A 27,429-nucleotide genomic window follows, 5' to 3' on the forward strand; every position below is an offset into this window, starting at 1 on the left:
ACGGTTCCCTTAAATTGCTAGGAAAAAAATACCAAGACAGTTGTAAAAAAAGAAAAACAAGGCTGAGTGACTCAGCCTGAATAAATTAAGAAACCATTTGATGCAAAACTCGGAATATGCCAGGAGCCACTCCATTCTCCAGCATCTTGTTCACAGCTCTGAACCCCTCACTCTCACTCCCTTTCTCTTATTTTGAGAGGGAGATGTTGGTTTCTAAATTTCTAGTGATCTGCCACCCTCATTTCTAAAGCCGCCTATAAGGATGAAATTGTCAAATATCCTTCAGTGGAATGTGATACAAAGATTTAGGTAGAATATATTTCCTTAAAGATGAGATGCACTGTGTAAAAAACTCTTTTTTACTGGAGTCTTGTTGATAACGACACAAAAGAGTACAGCAGTACAATTCCATTTATATTAAAGTTTAAAAATTGGTAATAACCAACTTTTGTTGTTAGTAATCGGGATTATGGTTACTCTCTTTTTTTAAGTTTTTTTTTTATTTACTTATTTTGAGAGAGAGAAAGAGTCTGAGTAGGGGAGGAGGAGAGAGGGAGGGAAGGGAGAGAATCCCGAGCAGGTTCCGCACTTTTGGCGCAGAGCCTGACGCAGGACTCGAACCCACAAACTGTGAGGTCATGACCTGCGCCGAAACCAAAAGTCATCTGCTTAACCTAGTGAGCCACCCAAGCACCCCAGGATCATGGTTATTCTCGTGTATGTGGGTACTAGCTGGGAGGGGACGTGACAAGGGCTGTGGGTGCCTGTAATGTTTTGTTTCTTGATGGTTTACCTCCATGTGGTGGGTTGTGAAAATTCACTGAGCTCATGAGCTGTGCATTTTCTGTATTTATGTTACACTGGGAAAAAAATCTGTTGATTGATACTGCCAGATCGCTTAAAGGGATTGGTTTTTGCACTCTTGCTAAATCTACTGGACCCAACTCTGCTGCTCCAGTGGGAACTTTTGCCAGGCCCCGGTCAAGCTGGAGACTGCAGTGTGATGCCTTCTGGTCCCGTTTGGCAGGGACAGCTTACCTGCAACCTTGGAGTTGTATGCCACTCCGACCCCACAGATATTGTTGTTGGCTGCGGCAGAAACCTCCCCTGCACATCGGGTCCCGTGGCTGTGGGGAAAAATAGGGGCAAGTTAGATACAGCATCAAAAGACCTGGGGGGAGGTCCTGCAAAATCTGTCAACTGGAAGCAATTTGCTGTCGATGGTCCAGTTAGCCGGAGACGGTACATGGCCCACCCAATTTTCCATCTGTGTATCTCCTTTCTTCCTCCCACCCATCTTCCTGACCTTGACCTGCTTCTACAATAAAGAGCCTTCTCAGAGCATTTTCAACCTTGAATTTTGATCTTTACTTTCAAATCTGAAGTATCTTCCTGCAGAAAATACACTTAGAGGCTTCCAGTGAACACCAAACACGGTAGGACATGCGTGAGCTGGTAGAAACGTAACATTTCTGGTTGGGGTCCTGGGATTGCGGGCTAGTGGTTATTCTCAAGGTGGGGTCTCTACCCAGGCATGTAAGGCTGCCTGTCAGTTACTGGATAATGGTTACTTACCTTTTTTGGAAGATAGCTTCCTTGAGGGCATTCGGAATGCTATAGATTCCTACCTTCTTCCAGGAATCAGAAAGAATGCATTGGTAACATTTTGCATGCAATTTCAAGGGACTCCGCACAACCTGATTAAGAGGCTGACCAGATTAAGAACACCGGCCATTGATTAGATAACCTTTCGAAGGTTTGCCCAGCCTTACGATTCTGAGCAAGGCCCTCCTATGGTTTATGTTTTAGAATGTTATTGGCAACCGATACCATTAATTCTATCCTTTTTGTTTTGCCCTCTCCTGCCTTTTACTAAAGGATTCTAAACAGTTCTATTCGTCGTGTATGCATTTCTCCTCCCAGGAATTGAGCAGGGCCTGGTGACTTTCTTTGACCCACAGATCGCAGTGAGATATGACGTATTACTTCTTAAGAGGGCTGGCAGCGTCGGCTGGCATCTGCTGGTGCCAGGTGTCATATAGGGGTGCCTGAGTGAGCCTACAAGTGGACGAGACCATGTGGGGAGAGAGAGACACCCAGCATTTTCCGCCCAGCAATTTCTGCAGTTCCAACGTTGGGTGGGGCTCCTGGCACGTGAGGGATGATGTCCTCCTCCTCCAGACTTTGCTAGATCACCCCGGTGGGCGGCATGTGGAGAGAGACTGGCTGTTCCTGCCCAGCTTATGGGTCTGTGAGCAAATAGCTGTTCTTTTACAGGCCACTAAGTTTTGGGGTAGTTTGTTAAAGCCACAATGGAGAACTGAAACCAGCATAAACTCTGAGTCTAGCAGGATGCTGTGTTCTAGCCCTAAACAGCATTCAAGATGTGGGAGGTTCCAATGGTACAAGGCATCTGAAACTACTGGTCCCAATCCCAAAAAGTCCATCCTAATGGTCCATGAAGCAGCTGAAGGATTAAATGGGTCACGTTATCCAGTCTGCTGGAATAGTGTCAACACAGCTCATGGAGGGACAGGGTGGTGAGGGTTGGTTTTTCCCAACACAGTAAGGAAATGTGGGTGAAGGGGTTTATTGGCTGTATGGCCCTAGGAGTTTAGATTTCCACGTTGTTGACTTGTGTGCTCTTTGCATCATCCTCTTGGGGCGAGCAAAGCTATTGTACCAGCCCTTAAAGAATCACACCTGGGGATTGGGTGTGGGGAGGGGGAGAATATATAATTATATATTCACAATATATTATATGAGCAAAAGTAGGGGCTTCTGGATGGCTCAGTCGGTTGAGTATCTGACTTCAGCTCAGGTCATGATCTCACAGCTCATGAGTTCAAGCCCCACATCTAGCTCACTGCTGTCAGTGTAGGGCCCATCCTCCTCTCTCTGCGCCTCCCCTGCTCATTCTCTTTCTCTCTCAAAAATGAATAAACATTTAAAAAAATTAAAAAAAATTTTTTTAAGTAAAAAGCAGTAAATCCTACCTCCATAAAGGCTACATATTTCATGGGCTCTAAATTTCCTTTGGAACAAGAATGAAATCTGGGGGCGCCTGGGTGGCTCAGTCGGTTAATGTTTGACTTCGGCTCAGGTCATGATCTCACGGTTCTTGGGTTCGAGCCCCACATCGGGTTCTGTGCTGGCAGCTCAGAGCCTGGAACCTGTTTCAGATTCTGTGTCTCCCTCTCTCTCTACCCCTCCCCCATTCATGCTCTGTCTCAAAAATAAATAAAAACTACAAAAAAAGAGGATGAAATCCATGTATTGTGTTCAAATTAACCATGTAGTTACTGCAGAGAATGGCCCTCATGGTAAAAAAATCTATGAAACAAAGTGCTGAACAAATTGCTGTCTACTTGTCCTGAAGATTTCTGTGGATTGGATTTGAGGTTTTTGAGAAGGCGCTGTTATGATTTAATTTGATGGGAGAATCTACCATGGATGTGATTTTCACAGCCACCTTATTCCAAATGCTGAAGGAAATGCTACATACAGTTCTGAAAAGCAGCATGGAGCACACACATATGTGTGTATATGTATATATAATGAAATATGTACATTCTTTTTTAAAAATGTTTTTAATGTTTATTTATTTTTGAGAGAGAGAGAGAGCATGAGCAGGGGAGGGGCAGAGAAAGAGGGACACAGAATCTGAAGCAGGCTTCAGGCTCTGAGCTGTCAGCACAGAGCCCGATATGGGGGCCAAACCCACAAACCGAGATCATGACCTGATCCAAAGTTGGACGCCCAACTGACTGAGCCACCCAGGTGCCCCTGAAATATGTACATTCTTTGTTTATTTATAGATCTACTTTAAAGGTACATAAGTAAGTATAATACAGACTTATGCATTCTATACAATCCATATATATTTAAATATATGCTTACAAAAAGTACATACCAGATACAAAGTACATGTATATCCTTTACATATATGCATATGTACATTTTTAAATGGAACTTTAATGGTTACTGATTAAATTATTTTATGTTTTGTTCTTTTAATGTTTATTTAGTTTTGAAAGAGAGAGGGAACAAAGTGCAAGTGAGGGAGGGGCAGAGAGAGGGAGACACAGAATCTAAAGCAGGCTGCAGGCTCTGAGCTGTCAGCACAGAGCTCGACACAGGGCTCAAACCCATGAACTGTGAGATCATGATCTGAGCTGCAATCAGACACTTAACCAACCGAGCCACCTAGGTGCCCCTGATACTGATTAATTTTGGCTTGCTTGTTTGCTGTTTCATTCACGCTGAAGCATTTATGTATGTATGTATGCATGTATGTATGTATCTATCATCTATCTATCTATCTATCTATCTATCTATCTATCTATCTATCTATCTATCTATCTACCTATCTATCAAATGTTTATTTATTTTGAGAGAGGGAGAGTGGCGAAGGAGCAGAGAAGGAGAGAGAGAGAATCTCAAGCAGGCTCTGTGCTGACGGCATAGAGCCAGATGTGGGCCTCAATCTTACAAACTGTGAGATCATGACCTGAACTGAAATCAAGTGTTGGACGCTTAACCGACAGAGCCACCCAGGTGTCCCTGAACAAATAAATATTTAAATAAAAGCTTAAATATCAATGCCATGTCTAATTTGGCTAAGCACTAATTTCCTTATTATTTAATAATTAGCCCTGTCAAGATCTACTCTCCAAGACCTGAAGTGTGCAATTAGGCCTTGCCTGGCATAGTCTGCACTTTTACCAGCATCCTCAAAGAACACGGATGGCCTCATATCGAGTGGAGTCCTGTTCTAGGTGATGAAGGAGGTCGGGAAACAAACACCTATTGGCCACTCACTAGGCCGTTATTTACTACCAGATACCGTGCTCAATGCCTGACTTGCCTCGCCCCCTTCGGACCTCTTGGGAGGGCTAGGAGAAGCCACTGCCCCATTTCACAGATATCAGAGTTGAGTCTCAGAGGTGCTGGCCCAAAGGCACACAGCTGGAAGGTGGCTGGGGCGGGCTGAGACCAACACTTGGTTACTGAACTGCCACCCTACCCTCCCTATCTTTGCCCTAGAACTGCTCCCCAAAGGTTAGTGCATGCATGTGTGTGAACTGGCTTGAGTGAACTAAAGGCACTCAATGCTTGCATGTCCTTAATTTTGGCCTTTAAGTGGGGAGACAAATATTGTGGGCCCTCCAGAGGAACATATGGGAAGAAATATTTCATTGCTAAATTAGGCAACACTAATTAATTATAAACAATGAGTGGAGGTTCCCTATCATTGTTCACGACACCATGTCTTTCCACACTCCTGGGCCTTCACAGGTTCTGTTCCTACTGCCTCCAAGGCCTTCCCCTGTCTCCTACCTTCCTGATTGTCTCAGACAAATGTACCTTCTTCCCTGAAAGTCAGGAAAATCTTTTTCCAAATCCATTTTCATTTGTCCTCTTTGCTTTCTTAAGAAAGCTCAGGAGTTTCCTCTCCCTTCTAGAATAAAGCATAAGTCTATCAGATGTGGAGCTATGGGGGGTTGAGGAACACATATCAGCTGCTCGGTCAGCCTCCTCGTAACTGAGGTCAAAGGGAGGGAGGCAGGTGGGAGTAGTCATAGGATGCTGTGTTGCCAGAATGGCTCCAACACCCCACTCTTCTAGGTCCATGCCCTTGGCAATGTGCTTTTCTTGCTCCTTCTGTGAAGAGGTGAAACATAGTTTCTGCCTCCCTTGAATCTGGCTGGACTTGTGACCTGCTGTGGCCAAAAGATGGTGGTAGAAATGAGGAGCTTACTGCTCAAGAGGACTTGCAGCTTCTTCTGTCTGTCTTTAAACCCTGCCTAGGTGCAAGCGAAGAAACCCAGGTAAGCCTATCAAGTGATGAGGGCCATGCAGCCCGTTACCCCTGGTCCCCTAGCTGACAGCCGCCCATCCTCCAGACATATGAGAGAGGCCATCCTATCAATCAGGCCCCAGCCAGCCTGCAGGCTGCCCATGGGTGCATGGGTGAGCTCAGCCACAAAGTCGAGCCTGGTCCAGGTCAACAGAACTGCCTCGCTGACCTATAGATGTGTGAGCAATAATTAGTGCTTATTGTTTTAAGCTACTGAGTTTGGGATGATTTGTTATGTGACATTATTTGGCGATTGATAACTCATACATACAATAGACAAGCAAGGCGAGAGGGACAACCATGGTTAACCTACGGAGGACTGGGGTTCAAACCTGGACTGTCATGAAGACTGGGGCTTCCCTGAACAGCTGCAGTGGCTATGGAGGTGTCCAAGTGAACACCTGAGGCGCAGCCCCGACCCTCCAAAGAGACAGCCCAGGCATACCCATTCTTTCCACATTCCTGGCCTTTCACTAGAGGCATTAGGCCATCCCTCGCGCTCTTTTTAGCCTAAAGCATGTACTTCTATATGCACTTCATTGAGCCGAAGTTGGAGGCTTAACCGACTGAGTCACCCAGGTACTCCTATTATTATTATTATTTAAAAAATACAAACAGGGGCACATGGGTGGCTCAGTCAGTAAGTGTCTGACTCTTCATCTTGACTCAGTTCATGTTCTCACGGTTTGTGGGATTGAGCCCCACATCAGGCTCTGTGCTGACAGTATGGAACCTGCTTGGGATTCTCTCCCTCTCTGTCTCTGCCTCTCTCTCTCTTTCTCAAAATAAATAAACTTAAAAATAATACAAACTCAATGAATAACAATCTCATATGAATCTCGTGTGGCCACCACTGAACTCTGTCAAAGCCAAATGTTTTCCATACTTGAGATTTTGTGTGTGTGTGTGAGTATACTATAGTTTATTAAATCAGTCATCTATTGATAGGCATTTGGTTGTGTTTATTCTTTAGTCCTGTGCATATGTGTACAGTTAATATTATGCCATACTTGATTAAGCTTTTTTGCAAATCAGCTTAAAGAAAACTACAGATTTTTCACCCAAAACTGCTTAATATATCTCTGAAAAAAGATAATATCCTAAGTAACCACAATGCCATGATCACACATAATGTAATTAACAAAATGGTAGTTGTTTTTCAGGAGAGCAGGAAGACAAAGCCATTGCTGTGATGATAGAATGAAAATTAAGGCAGTGGCAGCGTGCAGGGAATATAGGAAATTGATTCGAAACATTTCAGGAACACGGGTGTTTTTCAGCAAGATTTGGTGATATAACAAGCACTTCTAATGTTGTTCTCTTAAGATACCTTCAGTTTACGCATGAGGGTAAATTAAATCTCATTCAACCATGTATCTAATTTCATTGTATTATAGACCATATCGTTTTTAATTTTAAAGCATATGCCCTGAGGAAAATGAACCCTTGAAGGAACACAAGGGCAGGTAGAACAACGAACATGTAGCCCATTTGTCATGGAGACTCTGGTCACACCCCACAAAATTAAATGGAAGAACAAATATGTGGTACAGTTTACAGTCTCTAGTCTAATCCCCATCTTTCTGAACAAAGTGTGGAGTTTTCTGCATTACTAATCAAGGTATCCTAGATATTCTCCTGACCAAAAAAGTGTATAATTACAGGGGTGCAGCCCATGAATTGTATGTAGGGATAAGTATTTTTTCAAGAAATAAGTATTTACAGGTTCAATCAAAGACATCCCTGGGGCCATAGCTCTCTCTGCTTCCTCAGAAGTGGCTGCTGTACTAAGGGATACTTGGAATCCTCGTGCATATTTTTATACAATTACTTTATAGTCAGATATACATAAGCATAAATGCCACCACTTGCTTGTTTTCAATTCTGTATACATATTTCATTGTATATAATCTTTTTAAAATTTGCTTTTTTCACTTGAATTTCTGAGGTTTCTTCATAAATTCTGGTGCATTCAGTTTTAGTGCTGTGCAGCAGTGCATTTATAGATAGGCTACAATTTACTTATTCATATTCCTAATGATAGGCATTTAGATTGCAATTTGCTTGCTATTACAAATAATTTGAAAGGAAATATTCTTGCACATTATTACCTTGTGCACATGTGTGACCATTCCTTGAGGGTATGTATGTAAAGGTAAAAGCAGGTTTTGACCTTCTGTCAACATTAAGTATCATCAAACTTGACTTTTTTGCTTATCCAAATGCTGTGATATGGTATTTCATTGTTTCATTTTGCAATTTCCTCATTACTAGAAATGTTGAGCAACTTTTCATACCTGAATTAGCTCAGGTGTTCTGTTAATCATCTGCACATAACCTTGGTCCATTTTTTCTATTATTTTATTCATTGATGTGTAGCTGTTCTTTCTTTTTTAATATATAAGTTTACTTACTTTGAGAGAAAAAGAGAGAGAGTACAGAGGAGGGGCAGAGAGAGAGAGGGAGAAAGAGAATCCCAAGTAGGCCCCATGCTATCAGCACAGAGCCCGACATGGGGCTCAGTCCCACGAACTGTGAGATTGTGACTGGAGCCAAACCAAAAGTCAGACATTTAACTGGCTGAGCTGCCCAGGTACCCCTGATTTGTTGCTGTTCTTTATTGGATAGTAACCCTTTGTTTCATAGAAATTGTTGCGCATATCTCCTAGTCTGTGGCTTGTCTTTTAACTTTGTTTATTGTGATTTTGAACTACAATGTTTAATTTAATTTAATTTAAAAAATTTTTTTAATGTTTTATTTATTTATGAGAGAGACAACGTGAGCAGGGGAGGGTCAGAGAGAGAGGGAGATACAGAATCTGAAACAGGCTCCAGGTTCTGAGCTAGCTGACAGCACAGAGCCTGAAGCAGAGCTCGAACCCATGAACCGTGAGATCATGACCTGAACCGAAGTTGGACGCTTAACCGATTGAGCCACCCAGGCTCCTCAAAATGTTTAATTTTAACTTAGCTTTCTTAATATTTTCCTTTTCCTTGTGGCTTCGTGTTTTGTTTTTTAAGGAATCCATCTCTATTCTAGGATCATAAAGACATTTTCTTACATTTTAATTCTTAAAGATTTACATACATTTAGGTCTTAATTCCCTTAGAACTTGTTTAAACTTAATGAATGGGCAGCGTCCCTCATCATCAGGGAAATACAAGTCAAAACCACACTGAGATACCAGCTCATGCTGGTCAGAGTGGCTAAAATGAACAAATTAGGAGACTATGATGCTGGCGAGGATGTGGAGAAACGGGCACCCTCCTACACTGTTAGTGGGAATGCAAACTGGTGCAGCCCCTCTGGAAAACAGTGTGGAGATTCCTCAAAAAATAACAATAGAACTCCCCTATGACCCAGCAATAGCACTGCTAGGAATTTATCCAAGGGATACAGGAGTGCTGACGCATAGGGGCACATGTACCCCAATATTCATAGCAGTACTCTCAACAATAGCCAAAACATGGAAAGAGCCTAAGTGTCCATCAACAGATGAATGGATCAAGAAGATGTGGTTTATCTGTACGATGGAATACTACATGGCAATGAGAAAGAATGAAATCTGACCCTTTGTAGCAACATGGATGGAACTAGAGGGTGTTATGCTGAGCCAAATAAGTCAGGCAGAGAAGGATAGATACTGTATTTTGCACATATAGGTGGATTAGGAGGAACCTAATGGAGGACCAATGGGGGAGAAGAAGGGGAAAAATAGTTGGGGAGAGGGAGGGAGGCAAACCATGAGAGACTCTTGAATGCTGAGAACAAACTGATGGGGGTGGGAGAGGAGAAGGGGGGTGATGCGCATGGAGGAGGGCACTTGTAGGGACAATCACTGAGTGTTATATGGAAACCAACTTGACAATAAACTATTAAAAAAAAGAACAGATTGTTATGCATTTAAAAATATTATTGAATAATTTTAATAATAGTTAATGTTAAGATTATAAAAATAATATATTAGTATGTATTCAATAAAAAAATAAACTTGGTGAGTGAGGTGGACCCCTATTTTCCCTTATGAATAACTAGCGCCATTTATCGAATATCATTACATCATCCTTTTTCCATTGTTTTTATTGCCATCTTGGTCATGTTTTAAGATTCTTTTATATAGGGGGCTGCCTCTGGGTTTTGTATTCTGTTTCTTTGATCTTTTTTTCACTCCCTATGCTAATGCTATTCTCTCATGATGCGTGATATGTGGCAGGCAGAATTTCCCCATCTGGCTATTGTGGTTCACCTTCTCCTTCTCTTTTATTTCTTCTTCATGTTCATTCTTCTCTTCCTTCTTCTTTGTCTTCTTATTGTATTCATGGCCCTTTGCTAAACCATATCAATTTTAGGATCATTTTTTTCTAGTTTCACAGAAAAATACTATTGAGACTTTAGTTGAGATTGCATCGAATTAACTTGATATCTTTATAGTGTTCCATCTTCCCATCCATCAACTTAGTAGGCAATGCCATTCATGCAGGACTTCTTTGATGTCTATTCTAAATTTTATAATTTTCTCCTTAATGTTCTCATGTATCTTTTCTTAGATTTGTAATGATTTCATTGCTATGAGATGTGGAATGGTGTCAAGTAAAGGAATTCTAATTTCACCCAGCATTAAAGAGAATGCCATCAAAATTTCAGCATTGAGAATAATGTTTATAGGGGCACCTGGGTGACTCAGGCAGTTAGGCGTCTGACTTTGGCTCATGTCATGATCTCACAGTTCGAGAGTTCAAGGCCCACATTGGGCAGTCTGCTGTCAGCACAGAGACAACTTTGGATCCTCTGTCTCCCTCTCTCTCTGCTCCTCCCCACCTTGTGCACATGTTCTCTCTCTCTCAAAAATAAATAAACATTTAAAAAATTTTTAAAGAATAATGTTTGTAAACTGGTGGTTACCAGAGGGGAGGGGGGTGGGAAAAATAGCTGAAGGGGATTAAGAGGTTCAAACTTACAGTTAGAGAATGAGTAAGTCACAGGGCTTATGTGCAGCATGGGGAATATAATCGGTAATGATGTAATGGTGTTGCATGCTGATGAATGGTAATTGTGTACTTATCATGGGGAGCATAGCTTGAGGTGTGGAGCTGTGGAATCACTATGTTGTGCACCTGAAATTAATATGGCATTGTATGTCAACTACACTCCCCCCACCTGCCGAAGAAGAATGTTTGCTGTAGATTTTTTAATAAACAGTGTTATCTTCAATTCAATAATTATCTTTTCAACTGCACCCTGGCTGGATTTTATCACATTTGTTGAGATTTCATTTCAAAGACTACATTTCCCAAGTGCAATTGGTTCCTTTTATATTCATGTCTGTTTTTGCTTGTGTTTCCCCATCATTTATTTTTCTTTCTAAATGGATGTTATCTGTGCACTTACCCCTCTAAGCAAACTAAACATAACTTACTTTAATGTCTTTTTCAAGTCTTTCTGTAAAACTAATTTCACCTGGTATAAATTCATGTCCTGACTTTTAGATTGTGTTTGATGTGTTTTTTCTAGATATTGTGGAAATGTTAGTTTGTAGGCTAATGGTGAGTTGGAGGGTACTTTTTCCTTTTCTTTCTCTCTTTTCCTTTGGGCTCCTTTCCTGGTTATTGTTCCCTTGGTTGTTTTAATGGACTCTTCAGTTTTATATCCCACAGCCAAGTCTTAGAATGATGTTTTAGGGCTGTGCATTCACCGAGATACTGGTGATAAGGGGAATTCATTCAGCAAGCTGGTGGGAAACTTGTCCAGGTTCATGGACACGAGGCTGTCTTTGTCCTCCAGACTCTTGTCTCCCTAGGTCTATACAGACTCTTAGACAAGCAGAGCTCTATAGTGGCTAGCTACAGTCTTTTCAGCCATGTCTTTGGAGAAAGATGCTTTAATGTCACCTATATTGGAGTTGAAATTCAGAGATTGATCATGTTTGCTGGTTCATATCCAAAGCTCTGTACAGGGTAAGACTTTGAGGTAAGCCCAAAGGTTTAGATAGGTAAGAATGTATAGCTGGTTCTGGGGAAAACCTTGGATCTGTTTGCAAGCATCCAGTACTTTCTGGAGAATGATGTGGCCATCTTTCTGGTGCTAGATGCTAGGCTCTTCAATTTTCCCCACACATCAATCTTGTTTCATGCATTTAGGCTATCTCTGGATATAACTCCTCTTTTAATCAGCAATGCAGAAACACAGATACCAGACTCTGTCCAGAAAGTTTAACCTTGAGCTACTGTTGTCTCATTTCTGTCAAAGGTTCAAATGAGAGAATGAATGGCTAAGAAAGATGGGTGAAATGTTGGGCCATCCATTAACTCCTTTGCAACAAATTCTCTTCATTTTCTATCTAGCTGGGGAATCTTTTACTTAGCTCCTATAGACATCCCTTCACTGAATTTCACAATTAATATTTGCTGCCATTTAGGGAATGCCTACTATGTATTATGCTCTGAACTAAGTATGTGTCTCTAGTCCCTTACACAAACTTTCATGGTGGAGTTTCAGGCCCATTTTACAGATAGGGGAAACTGATTCAAGGATCACTTAATCTATGCCAAGAAATTAACTCGACACTCCATTTGTTCATCATAATCTGCTGTATTTTTCTCCCCTAAGGAAAGAATTATTGTCACCTGAGTACCATAAAATCTCCCTATATGGCATGCATTACATTTGTTTCCAAAGTAGAAATAACAGTACCAACATGCAGATTCCTTCTACAATCTATATAATTCTCTCCATAACCCCCAAATCTGTGTTATGTCTATTTCTTTTAGATGAGGGAAAAAATTTAAATAATGAAGACTTGCCTAATCCAGGTAGAGGATCAGAATTTTTTTAAAGAACTTTGTGGGGGTGCCTAGGTGGCTCAGTCTATTAAGTATTGGACTCTTGATTTTGGTTCCCCATGTGGGGCTGTGTGCTGTCAAACACAGAGCCTGCTTGAGATTCTCTCCCTCTCTCTCTGCCCCTTCCCAGCTTGCGCGCATGTGTGTTCTCTCTCTCTCAAAAATAAACTTTAAAAAAAACTTTGTGGCATTTCTCCAATGGCTCAGTGTGGCTCACAAAATTAAACTGTGTTGGATTTCACTTTGCCCTGTTTTGGGTAGAGAGACTGTTGATTACAAACAGCCACAGTTGAGCTAATATGGACTTATGAGGTTGTCTCAGAGCTCACAGGAGAGAGAAAGTTAGATTAGGTCTTCGAAAGCAGTTTGAATTTTATTATCCAAGAGGTGATTTCAGAATTAGTTCATAAAGACAGAAGAGGAAGATGTTCATCCATTTCTAAACCATTAAATGTCACCAGGGTAAAGTATTGGTTTCCATCAACGTGCAAATAACCAACCAGAGATGGTCATTTTTCTCACGTGTTCATTTTTGGCCTGTCACATAGGGTTCTTCAAAATGAAATATGACTTTTAATAAGAAAAAAAGTTAATCACTAAAGATCCTTCTTATTTGAAGGTTTAACTAATGCTATCAATCACACGAGCCCACGTAGAGATAAATGTTGCTCAGTATCCATTTATCCTTCTTCCTTCCCTCACCCTCCTTTCGGGTTGCTTGAGCAATAAATGTCTTCTCTCTTCCTGAATTTATAGTAAACTTTTTGTGACCAGGACTTGCATCGAATCCCAAATCTCTTACTCTTTAGAGCTTAATAGATAGAGCGTGCTGCACCCTGGTGACGCTCCATAAATATTGCCAATGGCAGGGATGACATTTCAGTGGTGAATGCCTGTCAAAGAAATGCTATGCAAGAGGGATTTTTATGGACAGCAGCACGGTAATGGAATACAGACCTGCAGTGCATCACCAAATATTGACCTAAAACCAAACAAGGCTGGAAGATTATTGACAAAGCGTGGGTCGCAAAACTTAGAAGAAGCGGGCAGCTTTAAAAAGGACAGATGTCAAGGCCACTCAACATCTTGGCATGGCTGAGAAGGTGTGCCACCCATCCATCAGCCAGTCAGTCAACATTTACTGAATGCCAGCAAAGAAAAGCATGTAATGCTAGATCCTGATACCACACAGGAAGTCAGTTATATCTGTTCTGCATATTAGTGAGGTTCATTAAATGTGTATGATTTTCTACCTGTTTGCAATTTCGTTTGCAATTTGGATTACTACTACTACTACTACTACTACTATATTATTATTTTGCTTGGCCATCTGTATCTCTCTGCTTGCAAGCTAGGAGGAAATTTACTCCCTTTGCAAATTTCTCAACTGTGTTTCAAATATATCTCTGGAGCTCAGATACTTCATGTAATTATTAAATGGTTCACAGTAGAATAAATACACTGGCTCTGCTTAAAAAGGAATAATCCTACAAAATCAAATTTAACACTGGGCAAGAAATTCTAATATACCTACCCCCTACAAGCAGTTCTGTATACGCATGAAGTTTGCTTTCATAAACAGTCCTTGGCTGGCAGTTTTAAATTTGTTGTTGAAGAAATGTGCACTTGAAGGAAAACAAGTTAATAAATAAGTACAGAGGGGATGATAGGGTAGTTTAAAGCATGAGGGGAGACACTCTGCTATTGAACTCGGTTTCCCAGCCAGAGGAACCCTTTACTCGCTTGCTTGAGAGTGCCCTGGGTCGTGCATTTTCTTTTCTATTTCCCATTGCAATGTGAAGCAATGTGAGCTGCCACGTTTTCCTGCACGGCAATTGCTTCTGAGTTCTAACCCGCCTTTGCGCCAGCCAGTGTGGCTGGAAGAGTAACAGCAGCAAGAACATGGCTGGGCAGCATCTGTGAGCCCTTTAGCGGAGTTTCAGTGCATGCTGAAACTAACATTTCTTAGGAACCCCCAGTCTGTTGCAGAGATGGGTGATGGATTTGGGCCTTACACCCAGAGGAGAACACCTGAGGAAACGGGCATGCCTTGGTGGCTGCTGAACTGGCCAGGGGCTCATGCTGGAGCAGCAGTAAACACAGCTCCAGCCAAAGGCAGGTGCTGGGCTCGAGACTTCCGGAGCTTCTGGGAAGCAACATTCCCTGAGTGTAATGAGAGAAGGGTCCTCATCTATCCCAGTTTCCGACCCAATCACAAAATCTCTCCTCCTTTCTCCTAATAACCCATGTGATCTTTTCATGCACACCTCTTCCATGAAACCTTCTTAGAATGCTGCCCTCATCCCAGTCTCTAACTCCCAGACCAGGTGTCCAGGTTACCTCCTGAATATGTCTGCACCTCCTGCCTCCCCTCCTTCACCTAAATTGTACCCTCACTCTGGAATATACCCCTTAACTCTACCAGTTACCTTCCTTCGCATACTAGAGTAAATGCCATCCATTCAGGGAAGGAAGCCTGTCCCCACTTCTGCTAGAGATAATTTTGCATTGCATCATACTGTCCAAGCCATCTTTGTTATGAGGCAGTGTGGGTAATGATCCCCTCACTGGTGTCAAATCCTGTCTCTACCACTTACAGCTATATGACCTTGCCCAAGTTACTTAGCCTTTCTATGCCACCATTTTCAAAATGGGGATAATCCTGATAATAGCTATTTGTTTTCTTTTTTACGATTTCTTTTAATGTTTATGTTTTAGAGACAGAGTATGAGCAGAGGAGGGCTGGGGTGGGGGGAGACACAGAATTGGAAGCAGGCTCCAAGCTCTGAGCTGTCAGCACAGAGCTCAACACACAGCTCAAACTCACAAACTGCAAGATCATGACCTGAGCTGAAGTTGGATACTCAACCCCTTGAGCTACTCAGGCACCCTGATAGTAGCTATTTCAAAGGGTTATTATGAGAACTGGATTAATACATGCAAAGCACTTAAAAACAGTGCTTTAAACATAATAGCCACTTAATAAACAGTTATTTTAGCCCTAGCTATGCTTAGCACTGTGGTGATCTGGGCATCTGTCTCCACTCAGAGGACACTTTGCAAGCCCCTTAGAAGCTCGCACACCAAAGCTAATAGTTTCATAAATACCAAACTAAATTGTGCCCCATGCTTTTTAAAATTTACTTATTATGGAAAACAAATCAGAGATCTACAAAAGTACACTGAAATCTCATGTACCTATGATAGGCCTTAGCAATTATTAACCCATGACCGTTATTTTCTGTATTCCTCCACTCATTCTCCTTCCTCCTACCCCAAACCTCAAGAGAATACCAGGCAATATTCCATCCAGAGGGAATTTTCAATAAACTTATCCTACACTCATGGGAAGGATGCTATATTCAATTTCTCCTTGTGCCAAGAAGGAATCATCTCCAGGACAGACCCAACCTTTCAGACCACAGGTCTCCCTAGTCCTGGGGGCTTGTATTTTGACCCAGTTTCCTTCCATAAGCATTTACAATAGTAATTAGGTTTGGAGGGGTCATGATTTGAATGACCATCCAGTCTTCATAAAAACAAACCATGGTGGATGAGGACCTTTGAACATGACTTGATAATTGGGAAAAGCCCTATTTATAGGTCAATGTGGCTCCTGTGTCTTGAGTTAGTGGCTTCCTACCAGGCAAGGATCCTACACGCCTGACTCATTATACTGTGTCTCAGGCAATTGGACACTGGGGAATTTTTACCGCTGACAATGAAGAATTGTATTGCAATAAGCCCTAATTAGTCCTGGTTAGAGGATTTCAGCCAGTTTCAAATTGAAGTTTCAAGAACAAGTTTGCAGATGAGAACATTTCAAATAGAAGCCAATTCTATTTTTTTTTTCTTCTTTGTTTATTTAAAGAATAGTCTTACAGCATATCACACAGGCAGATTTGCTTAGGGAGGCTGTGTTGGGTTCAGAAAATGGGATGTGGCAGAGAGGGGTGGGCCACTGTGTTGGTTATATTTTTGTGCCTGCATCAGTCTGTCAACGATTAATTTAGTATCTACTAGAAAGAAGGCAAGTGACACATGTATTGCTCCCACCCTGCTACCATGTGGACAATTGGTACTCAGTCATGTTGAAACCAGGCACTCCCTCTTTGTCCTTCTCAGTACAATGGTCCAAACCACCATTACCAATTATGTCTTGCCCCCGGCTTAGTGACATCTGTTTGGGAACTTCGCATCTTTGTGTCTGAAAATGGTTTATTTGCTAAGGGTAAGTGAGGATCTTGGGTTGTAAGTTGTGGAGGGTATGAGAACTTCATGTCAGAAGTTCTCAGACCTTCGTGATACATCCTCATCTCCTGAGCACAACCTTTCAAATGCTGCATGATAATTTTCAAGCTGCTGAAGAAGCTGCTGAAGAGTAAATTGTGCTGTTGAACATCGGTAATGATCTTTATAAAAATGTTGCAAATTGGGGCGCCTGGGTGGCTTAGTCGGTTAAGCGTCCGACTTTCGCTTAGGTCATGATCTTGCGGATTGTGGGTTCGAGCCCCGCGTCGGGCTCTGTGCTGACTGCCAGCTCAGAGCCTGGAGCCTATTTCAGAGTCTGTATCTCCCTCTCTCTCTGACCCTCCCCTGCTCACGCTGTCTCTCTCTCTCTCTCTCTCTCTCTCTCTCTCTCCTAGAAATAAATAAAAATATTTTAAAAAATAAATAAAAAAATAAAAATGTTGCAGATTTAACTGCTTTTTCTTCTTTATTCTTTTCTGTATCTTTTGTAATTGCCAACCCCCCAACCTATGTGCCCTCTCTGTCCCCCAGTCACATTCTGGTCAACTTGCTAATTGTAGGGACAGAGAATAAGTCACCTGGTCCACTGGGGACCCATCTCTGGCCACTATCTGGCCATGATGCTTTCTGTCTTTTATCATAAAAATGATTTTTATAAAAGAGTGGTACAATTTTGATTTAAAAACCTGTCTGAAGCTTGGGTTCAAGTGTTGGCTTTGACACATCCTAGTTTGACCAGGGAAGAGACACACAACCTCTCTGAGCATGTTTCTTTATCACTGAACAGAGAGTGGCAACATTTATTTTACCTACATGAGTTTGCCATGGGAAGTAAAAGAAATGAGTTAAGTGATGTACACATATCATTATACCATTAATTGAAGTTCATACGGTTCTTATGAACTTTATCCAAGAACATCAATAATAAGGAAGCACTAGGTTTAAAGTCTAGTTGATTTTGAACAAGCAAGTCACACATATTTATTTCTCAGTATTTCTTACATGCAATCAACCATATAGGCAAGAATTTTACTTGGAGAAAAAAGAGACTGTATATTTAGTAGCAAAACCAGTGGAAGAAAAGTCATACTTTTGGATGGACCATTGGGTAGTTCAACATGGTAGGATGCCAAGCAATACTTCAGACCTGTCAGTTGATGTTACCACATTGCATATTTGAAAATGTCTAAGAGAATAGATCTTAAAAAACCTCAACAGAAGAAAAACTATTTTTTTGGTACTATGTGTGGTGTCAGATGCTGACTAGACTTAATGCAGTGATCATCTTGTAATACACGCAAATATCAAATTGCTATGTTGTATACCTGAAATTAATATAATATCTTATGTCAATTTTACTTCAACTAAAAAAAATACTTCAAACCTTTGAGGATTATGCTTACTGCTCAGTTGCAAAGAACTACGTGAACCCTTATAAGGTTACAGCAGAAGCACTTTTCAAAATCATGTAGAAACAGAGCAGAGAGGCCAAACAGTTCTCTTCAACACATCAAGTAGAAATAGCACTTTTTTTTTTATCATCTAGTGGCAAGTTGAAAAGGATTTCTGATTATTTCTATTGTCTTTTTAAAATGTTTATTTTTGCAGAAAGAGAGATATCGAGTGCAAGTGGGTGAGGGGCAGAGAGAGAGGGGGACATAGAATCTGAAGCAGGCTTCAGGCTCTGAGCTGTTAGCACAGAGCCCGATATGAGTCTCAAACCCATAAACTGTGAGATCATGACCTGAGCTGAAGTCAGACGATTAACTGACTGACCCACCCAGGTGTCCCTCTTTTATCTTTAATAAAGTGGCAAATAACTCCCAACTCAACTGAACAAAATAGTCCCAAGACAATTCTAGAGGAACATTGCCGCATTAACAAAATCCAAGAATTTAGAGAATGTAGCTATGAAGGAGAAAAATCATAGTATAATTTAGGGAAGCACTGAGATTATTTTGCTGGTGATAGTCAAGCTTTAAAAAACAGAGTCAAACAAAACCCCCAGATCTAAAGTCAAAGGCGGCCCCTGAGGCCCAGTATACCTGTTGAACCAGTCGTCTGTGTATCGAGGGTAGGGATAGGGGTCATTGCCGCTGAAGTCATAGCTCGCTTCCGCATTCTGAAAAACACAAGGCGTCTCATTAGGTCAGTCAAGCCAGATGGACAGACCAGAGAGGGTGCAGCAAGACACGACTGTGTGATGTTTACAGGTCCTCTGTGGAGTGCTATGTTAATGTTCCTTTCTGGGCCAGCCCTTGCAAAGGGGTGACAGAGCAAGCGTGTCCGTGGATCTCTCTGTCCCTCCCTTTATCCTCTTTCCAGCCTTCCTCATTCCATTCCACTTCAGGCCCTCAATGAACTAGCAAATGTGAGTCCTGTGCTCTCCAGGACTGTCTCCATTTTAAGTTGAGTTACTATCTGTAGGTGAATGGGGTTCACCTAGAATCCAGGATTTATGTTACGCTTCCTGGGCTTGATGGTCAGAATGTTCTAGATCTTATGTCACAAGTGAGGCAACCTCTGGAGTTTTCTTGCTTTGTGCAAAAATCTCACTTCAGCTCCCTGCTTCAGACCGACATAGGCTTGTCTCCTTTATACTTATGGGTGTTAAGCCTCTGCCCAAGCGCCTAACATCAGCACAATATCAAACTCATTTATTCACTCAACAAAGGTCAGTAAGAGTCGAATACATGCCAGTGATTATGCCAGATGTGGGAACACAGAGGTGCCATCCCTGTCTTTGTGTAACTTACAGCCTAGTTGGGGGCACAGACATCAATCAAATGACCAAATACATAAATATACAATTACAAATTGAGAATACTCTTATACCCTGCAATATTCAGTTAGAAGTTTAAATTCTATGCACTCTAATACCTCCATTTTTCCCTTTGAGAATATTCTCCTCACAGAAATCAATTACATATCCACTTAGTTTTCCATTTAGGTGTCTAGTTGGCTGACATTTGATTTTGGCTTCTGATGGGAAATGATCCCACCTTTTGGTGACTAATTCATCCCTTCCCACTGCCTTCTCTGCTTGCCTGGAATGCTCAGAATGAGAATCCCATGTTCCTCCGCTCTGTTTCTGAGCTCTTCGGTAAAGATCGAGATGGCTTCCTGGTCCACAGTATACATTTGGCTAAAAAGCACTGGATTAGATATATATTCCAGTGTGGGCATTTTTATTCCATGGGTCCTGAGACATTTTCAAGAATTGTGCCCTTTTATGAGGTAAAACACTTCAGTTTGTAAATCTGATGCATTAGTGGCATAATGTTTTTCAAAGCAAATTGATGAGTTCTATTAGTTTGTATTTCCATTTGCTGGATGGACAAAAGGCTATTAGTCACCAGTAGTTGTAGGAATCAGAAGTATAATACTAATTTATTTAAATAAATGTTGTGTTTGGGATAGACAGCACCCTGAAATTTGTGTTTTTAATTTTTTTTCCAGTTTTTATGATTTAAATTCCAGTTAATTAACATGAAGTGTAATATTAGTTTCAGGTATAGGATATAATGATTCATCACTTATATACAACACCTGGTGCTCATCACAAGTGCCCTCCTTAAGACCCATCACCCATTTAACTCCCATCCCCCATCCACCTTCCCAATTAGTTAAGAATCTGTTTAAGACTCCAGTTAAGAATATGTTTCTTGGTTTGCTTCTCTTTTTTCTTCCCCACTATGTTCACCTATTTTGTTCCTTAAATGCCACATATGAATGAAATCATATGGTATTTATCTTTCTCTGACTGACTTATTTTGCTTAGCATAGTATTCTCTAGCTCAATCCATGTCACTGCAAATGGCAAGAGTTCATTCTTTTTGAAGGCTGAGTAATAATCCCCTATATATCTATATATCTCACATCTTCTTTATCCATTCATCAGTCGATGGAAATTTGGGCTCTCTCCATAGTTTGGCTATTGTTAATAATGCTGCTATAAACATTACAGGTGCATGTATCCCTTTGAATCAGTATTTTGTATCCTCTGGGCAAATACCAAGTAGTGCAATTGCTGGATCAGAGGGTAGTTCTATGTTTAACTTTTTGAGGAGCCTCCATACTGTTTTCCAGAGTGGCTGCACCAATTTGCATTCCCACAAATAGTGTAAGAAGATTCCCCTTTCTCTACATCCTCGCCAATACCTGTTGTTTCCTGTGTTGTTAATTTTAGCCATTCTGACAGGTGTGAGGTGATACCTCATTGCATATTTTAAAATATTTATTTATTTTGAGGGAGAGAGAGAGCGCACAAGCAGGAGAGATGGGTAGAGGGAGGGAGGGAGGGAGAGAGAGAGAGAGAGAGATCAAGAAAGAGAGAGAATCCTGAGCAGGCTTTGCACTGTCAGTGCAGAGCCCAATGTGGAGCTCAATTCCATGAACTGTGAGATCATGACCTGAGCTGAAATCAAGAATCAGAGGCTTAACCAGCTGAACCACCCAGGCACCCCCATCTCATTGTGTATTTGATCTGTATTTCCCTGATGATAAGTAACATTCAACATCTTTTCATATGTCTGTTGGCCATATGGATGTCTTTTTTGGAAAAAACATCTATTCATGTCTTCTTCCTTTCTCTTAAGTGGATTTTCTGTTTTATGGGTGTTGAATTTTTAAGTTCTTTATATTTTTTGGATAGTAACCCTTTAGCAGATATGCCATTTGCAAATATCTTCTCCCATTCCAAAGGTTGCCTTTTAGTTTTGTTGATTGTTTCCTTCACTGTGCAGAAGCTCTTTATCTTGAGGAGGTGCCGGTAGTTTATTTTTGCTTTTGTTTCCCGTGACTCAGGAAACATGTCTAGTAAGAAGTTGCTGCAGCCAATGGCAAAGAGGTTACTGCCTGTTTTCTCCTCTGGGATTTTGACAGCTTCCGGTCTCACATCTAGCTCTTTCATCCATATTGGATTTATTTTTGTTTATGGTTTTAAATTTTTTTAATTTAAGAATTTTTTGTTTTATTGAGGTATCGATATACTTCATGTGTAAGGAGTTTGGGCATACACATACACCGACGATAACATCACCCCAAACAAGGTGCCGAAAGCATGTTCATTGCCTCTCCAAATTTCCTTTTGTTCTTTTGTGTCTGTGTGTTATTTTTGTTCTTGTCTTGGTGAAAATATTTAACATAGTTTAAAGCACACAATACTGTATTATTGACTGCGTTGCACAGCACAGTTCTAGAACTTACTCATGTGCATAACTGAAACTTCAAAAATCAATTCCTCATTCTCCACTTCTCTTACCTCATTCAAAATTTGAACCAATCATTGCATTTTCTGTGTTGAACAATCCTATCTTTTTTTTTTTTTAAATCTAGGTCTTCTTTTAACACCTGGTCACCAGAGAGGACAACTTCCTATCTCCTCTGGCCATAATTATTGGCTCCAAATTATGTGTTCCTCCTTCTCCCCTTAAGTCCCAAACTACACTCATTTATTTACCATTTTAAAAGGTTTCATTCTCTATATGGTCTATATTTCCTGTCTCTAGAAGACACTCTCAGATTTGGCATGTTTTTTTTGGTGTGTTGTTTTATTTTCTTACTTTTCTTGAACTGTTTGGATTTCAGTTCTTTTGAGGGGTATTGTTTTGAAATAGTTACTATATTCAGTTACCCCTAACCTTCTCTGAATTTTTGCAACAAGAGCATTCTTAGGTAGAATTGATGCATGGAATATAGAGAGAAACCCAAGTTAACGCTTTTTCTTTGGGGCTTGAAAACTGAGATTAAAGCCTAAGCAACGTATTGGGAAAACTGTATGCTAAGCCTGGTTTGTTTCTCTACAGAAGACAGAAAAATTGCCTGGTGTAGGCAAGTTGAACAGAACATTCAACTAGTCGCTATTGTGGGCCCTCAGCAGGGGCTCTCTTCCTTCTGTTCTAGAGTGGGATGGGGGTATGTTGGAATGTCCAACATCGGAGAGATCTGGGACTCATCTTAGGACAGGGGTGTGTTGCTGCAGATCAGTAGTGGCTCCCCGGAATGTCTGAGTTCAGGGACTTGGGGTGGCCCCACTCTGCATTTCTTTGACTGTCAGTGTGAAGCAGGGGGCAAGAGAATATTCTGTGGGAGGCTGGCAAGGCAGAGAGTGTGACAGTAAGAACCAGCTGGCCTAGAAAGCTCGGGAGTTAGGACACTGAGGATCCAGAGTTCAGGCAGGATCCACATGAACCAACGACCAATCAGTAAGAATGGGGATGCAAGAGTGGAATCCAGGGGTACAGACAATGAGATGTTAGCACAAGCACCCCGCATCCTCTCCTCAGTGCTGTGCTGGTCCTTTGAAGCTCAAGGACAATTCTGGAGACAGCAGGGTGGGGTAACGCCTGAATTGACCAAGGTCAAATTTCTGCCTTGATCCAGTGCAACCAGGTTGGCAGATAAGAAGTTAAATTCCATTAGAGAAAAGAAAAGTTGAAATTTTCTGCACCTCTGTGTTTGCTGCCTGATTGCCCTTTTCACAAGCTGTTCACCCTGGTTCACTTTTCTGGTTTATAATTATTACCTGTGATCAGGACTTAGGCTTTTTGGCTCCAATTCCTGATCCTGGAGAGAATGGTTTGCCCTGAGTTGGGTTGGGCCGGAGGGGACATTGAAGAGGTCTAATGGCAGAACTTGCAGCTGAGAATCCACAGAGCCCTGAGCCCACTTTTATAACAAGAGAAAGACCTTGTATTGTCTGGGGTCAAATTCACTTCCGAATGTGAAATGGTTGGTGACTTACAAACTTTCTTTGGTCGTCTTTTAGTTAATTTGGTGACTAAGGCTTAATTCCTTGTGTAAGAGTCTACACTGAGTATTAAGGAAGGCAAACAGTTGTGCGTGTATGTCTTTTGGCTAAAAATCAAATGGTTTATAACAAGAAAGAACAGTAAGCAATTTTTTGTAAGTGCTCTGTTTATACTTTTATGGCCCAAACCAAATCATTTATTTATTTGAATTACAGTGTTGCCTTCCATAAAATTATTTGTGTTCAGGAATAAATTAAACTGGCCTTGAGTTATGCTGGAATTTTCTAAAATAGCCATTAACATGGACATTTAGGGGGAAGTGGTGTCTCTGTAAATTTAATGCTCTGGTCATTCCAGGCTAAGCCAGCCACTTGTTTTGGTTTGAGTTCTTCTATAACTTCTTTTGAAAATGCATTAGTCTTATTTGCTTGCTTTAGAAAATACTAACTGTTTAGCAAACATAATTTAATCACAGATGATTCAGGATCAGGATGATTCAGAGTCATCACGAAGAACTTGAATTATCATTGTCCCATCGTGCAGAAAGTGAGAAGGCTGGACTGAATCCAAACTGACCTCAGAGCTGCCTTGAAGGAAGTTATTTCTGGAAGAAACTTCTGATAATGGCTCATTTCTCTTATAGGAGTTGAATGCTAGAGGAAAAAATAAACCCTCTGGTATTTAATAATTTTAAGGCTTAATTTCTGAATATTTGACTGCAGAGTCAGAAAGCAGGACTAGATTAGCCCGTAGAAAGGAAGCTTAATAGTTATGACTTTGGTTTTTGTTTGTACTGTGAGTTTTCCATCAGAAAGCTGCCTGCACTTTAAGCTTCCTGAACATTAAGCTAAGAAAGTACAAGACCTTACTTATTTTCAAGTAATCTTCTGACTTCTTATGTCCCAGGTGCCACCTTTGTGTAGCCATCAAAGTCATAGGCCGACAAATGCCACACGTCAGATGCCAGAGCTGGTCTCACTGTGAAAGCCAGTGGTGAACCCAGTGGCAACCATGTCCCTGGCTTTCACATACACAGAGAAGCTTCTAAGACCTCCCTGAGACTAAACCTGGCTCCAGCACTGCCACTGTTACCCCAGATCTGGAAGTTAATGCCTCTAGGACCTGCGGACTATCCCTGTTGGGGTTGTACACAATAAATGTGTCTGTAGGCATCAGCTTGGAGTAGAGAAAGGGAGAGAAGCATTCAAGCCAGACAGATCTGGTGTCAAATATAAGCAGTTTGTTCTTGGCAATTATCTTGTGTCCTGGAAACCCTAGTTTACTCAACTTTAAAATGCAGATGATAAAATGTAAGTACCTGGTTGCTGTGAGGATAAAATGAAAGAATCGATGTAAGCTAGCAAGTGCATTGCCCCAAAGTGTGGGCACTCTCTCATTCTTACTTCTTTTGTGTCCTTCACTTTCTTTGATCACCTATAGCAAGAGTCACAAAATATGGTATGTACCAAATCTCGCTCAATACCTGTTTTTGAAATTAAAGTTTTATTGGAACATAACCAGGTCTATTTGTTTAATTGCCAATGGCTGCTTTCAGACTCCAACAACAGGCTTAAGCAGTTGTGACAGAAACCAACAAATCTTAAAATATTTACTTTTATAGCCAACTCAGGCTGGCCTCTGAGAGCCTGAGGTCTACACTATAGCATCTCGCCCAGTCGTTGTCTTCCTGAGGGGACCCCTTTGTTTTGAGACATACCCATCCCATGTCCCATCCTGTCTAGGTGGGCTGTAGCTGCTGAAAAGGAATCTGATATACACTAGCCTTACTATGTTGCTAGGAGTTTGACATTGACCTCTCCTGGGTCTCATGCCAGTCAAAGGTGGTTCATCAGGTGTTACTGTGGTCAGAAACTGGTGGGGACACTTGTGGAGACAGAAGGGAGCATCAGGCTGGGATGGCAGGGAAGCCTCATCACTATTTCCACCATCCCCCTGTCCATCACTGGTTGAAGTCTGTTTCTAGGGGCAACAACCGTCTAGTCTTTGTCTTTCCATCTACCAGTGTCCTGGCTTCCACACAAGGCCTTACCCACCTTCCATTTTGAAGTACGATGCTGCATTGACATTATGACAATACTTTGCTTTCCCTCAGAGGCAATATAATTAACATGGGTCCACGGCTGTGAGTGAACACTTATCTTTAGAGCATCAAGGAGCAACCTCTGTGGCCTGACTACAATATTAGGAATGTGGTATTTTTTAAAATCAGGGCTGCCCATGCACAGTTGTGCAGGTTGTGTCTTGCATAAGGGTGCACTTGACTCCACAAGCTGTGTGCCCTGGGGTGGGGCTTTAAAAAAATAATTGACCAGCCCTGGGGTGGGGGCACCATTTTCTCATTTGTTAGCCTAGAAGGGAGCACATTTCCTAATTTGTTTGCCTGGAAGGAGGATGCAGTTTCGCAACTCATCCACCAGTAGGGGTGTGCTTCCTTCAATTCCACACATATACATGTAAGTACTACCATGTCCATGAACCACGGCAAGTAGATCTCCCTAGTTAGAATCATCTATAAGCTCACACATTAAAGAAATTGTACCAGGGAGACAAGATGTGCCCTGTGAAATGTCAAGGAATACCAGACTTCAATAATATCTCAAACAATGGGAGTTTATGAGTACAGTGTGGTATATTGTTAATCGCCAATGAGATTCCTACAGATATAGGCTCTCAGAACAAGAAAGTACATCCATCCCATTTGTCCCTTTATTCTGGCTTGCTGCTTTCTCTGAAGGCGTTTAACCAAATAACCCAGCTAGGAGCTGTGTAACTGTATTAGCTGAAATTGCACTGAGCTCATGGACTAATGAAAGAGAAATGAGCTTCCCCAGATAGACTTGCAAACTGCAACCATATTGCCCCAGAACAAAGCTCGTCTGTATGGAAACTGAGCAGCAAAATAGCCCAGTCCTTTAGAGTCTGCAGAATTTTGCTGTTGTGCTTACTTGCATCTAATATGGTCATGGCTGAATGTTCCCAACTGTGCCTATTTTGATTTTCCTCAAATAATTCTCCCACATGTGCTGCTTTAACGATAATGTTCAGCTCACTTTTGACTGAAACTAACATTAAAGGGATTTATGTCTATATTAAGTCTGGCTGTAAAACTTAATGAAATTTAACATTTCTCCAGCACTCAAAAATTTAAGAAAAAGATGCATAGTCAGAAAATTGTTTGAAATCTTTCTTTTCTACTCCTAAGATTGCAAGAGTTGTGTGTTTTTCCAGTGACGGGGTGTTATCTCATGATGGATTTGACACCTCCTTCCATCACTTCCTTCTTGCTCTGGTAAATTCCAGTAATTTAGTCACTGTAGTATTCTTGGGGTAGGAGAAGAAGGTAACATCATAGTCAGGCCGGGCAAGCATCACTATGTCCCCAGGCCATGTCCTGGACCACTAGACTTTTTATATTTTCCAAAGCTAAGCAGCTCCTTTCTTGGCCTGCAGGGTTGCTTTTATCAGCAAGTCAGAGAGAGGTTCTAAGCAGTACACATAAGAAGAGAAAATAATGTTAATTCCCAATGGCTATCACAGAGGCTTAAAAATGAGTGCCCTTTAAGGGCGCCTGGATGGCTCAGTCAGTTAAGCATCTGACTCTTGACTTCATCTCAGGTCGTGATCTCACGGTTTGGGGAGATTGAGCCCTGCTTGGGATTCTCTCCCTCCCTTTCTCTCTGCCTGTCTGTAACTTGCACACATGTG

At 41.4% G+C, this 27,429-nt stretch overlaps 1 protein-coding gene across 2 annotated transcripts in view; it reads right to left on the bottom strand.

The window, feature by feature from the left end:
• PCSK2 (proprotein convertase subtilisin/kexin type 2) overlaps positions 1-27,429 on the bottom strand; it is a 279,018-nt gene that overhangs the window by 55,773 nt on the left and 195,816 nt on the right. For both annotated transcript variants that reach the window (XR_013331600.1, XM_077750148.1), the window contains exons 6-7: positions 18,997-19,073; positions 1,039-1,127 (exon numbers count right to left, since the gene is read on the bottom strand). Coding sequence is in view for 1 of the 2 variants with exons in the window: in XM_077750148.1 (XP_077606274.1) it covers positions 1,039-1,127; positions 18,997-19,073 (166 nt within the window). In the remaining variant the exon portion in view is untranslated. The remainder of the gene's footprint in view (positions 1-1,038; positions 1,128-18,996; positions 19,074-27,429) is intronic.

Source organism: Crocuta crocuta, unplaced genomic scaffold (assembly GCF_008692635.1).
Source record: "Crocuta crocuta isolate KB4526 unplaced genomic scaffold, BGI_CrCroc_1.0 scaffold209, whole genome shotgun sequence".
NCBI classification, from domain to species: domain Eukaryota; kingdom Metazoa; phylum Chordata; class Mammalia; order Carnivora; family Hyaenidae; genus Crocuta; species Crocuta crocuta.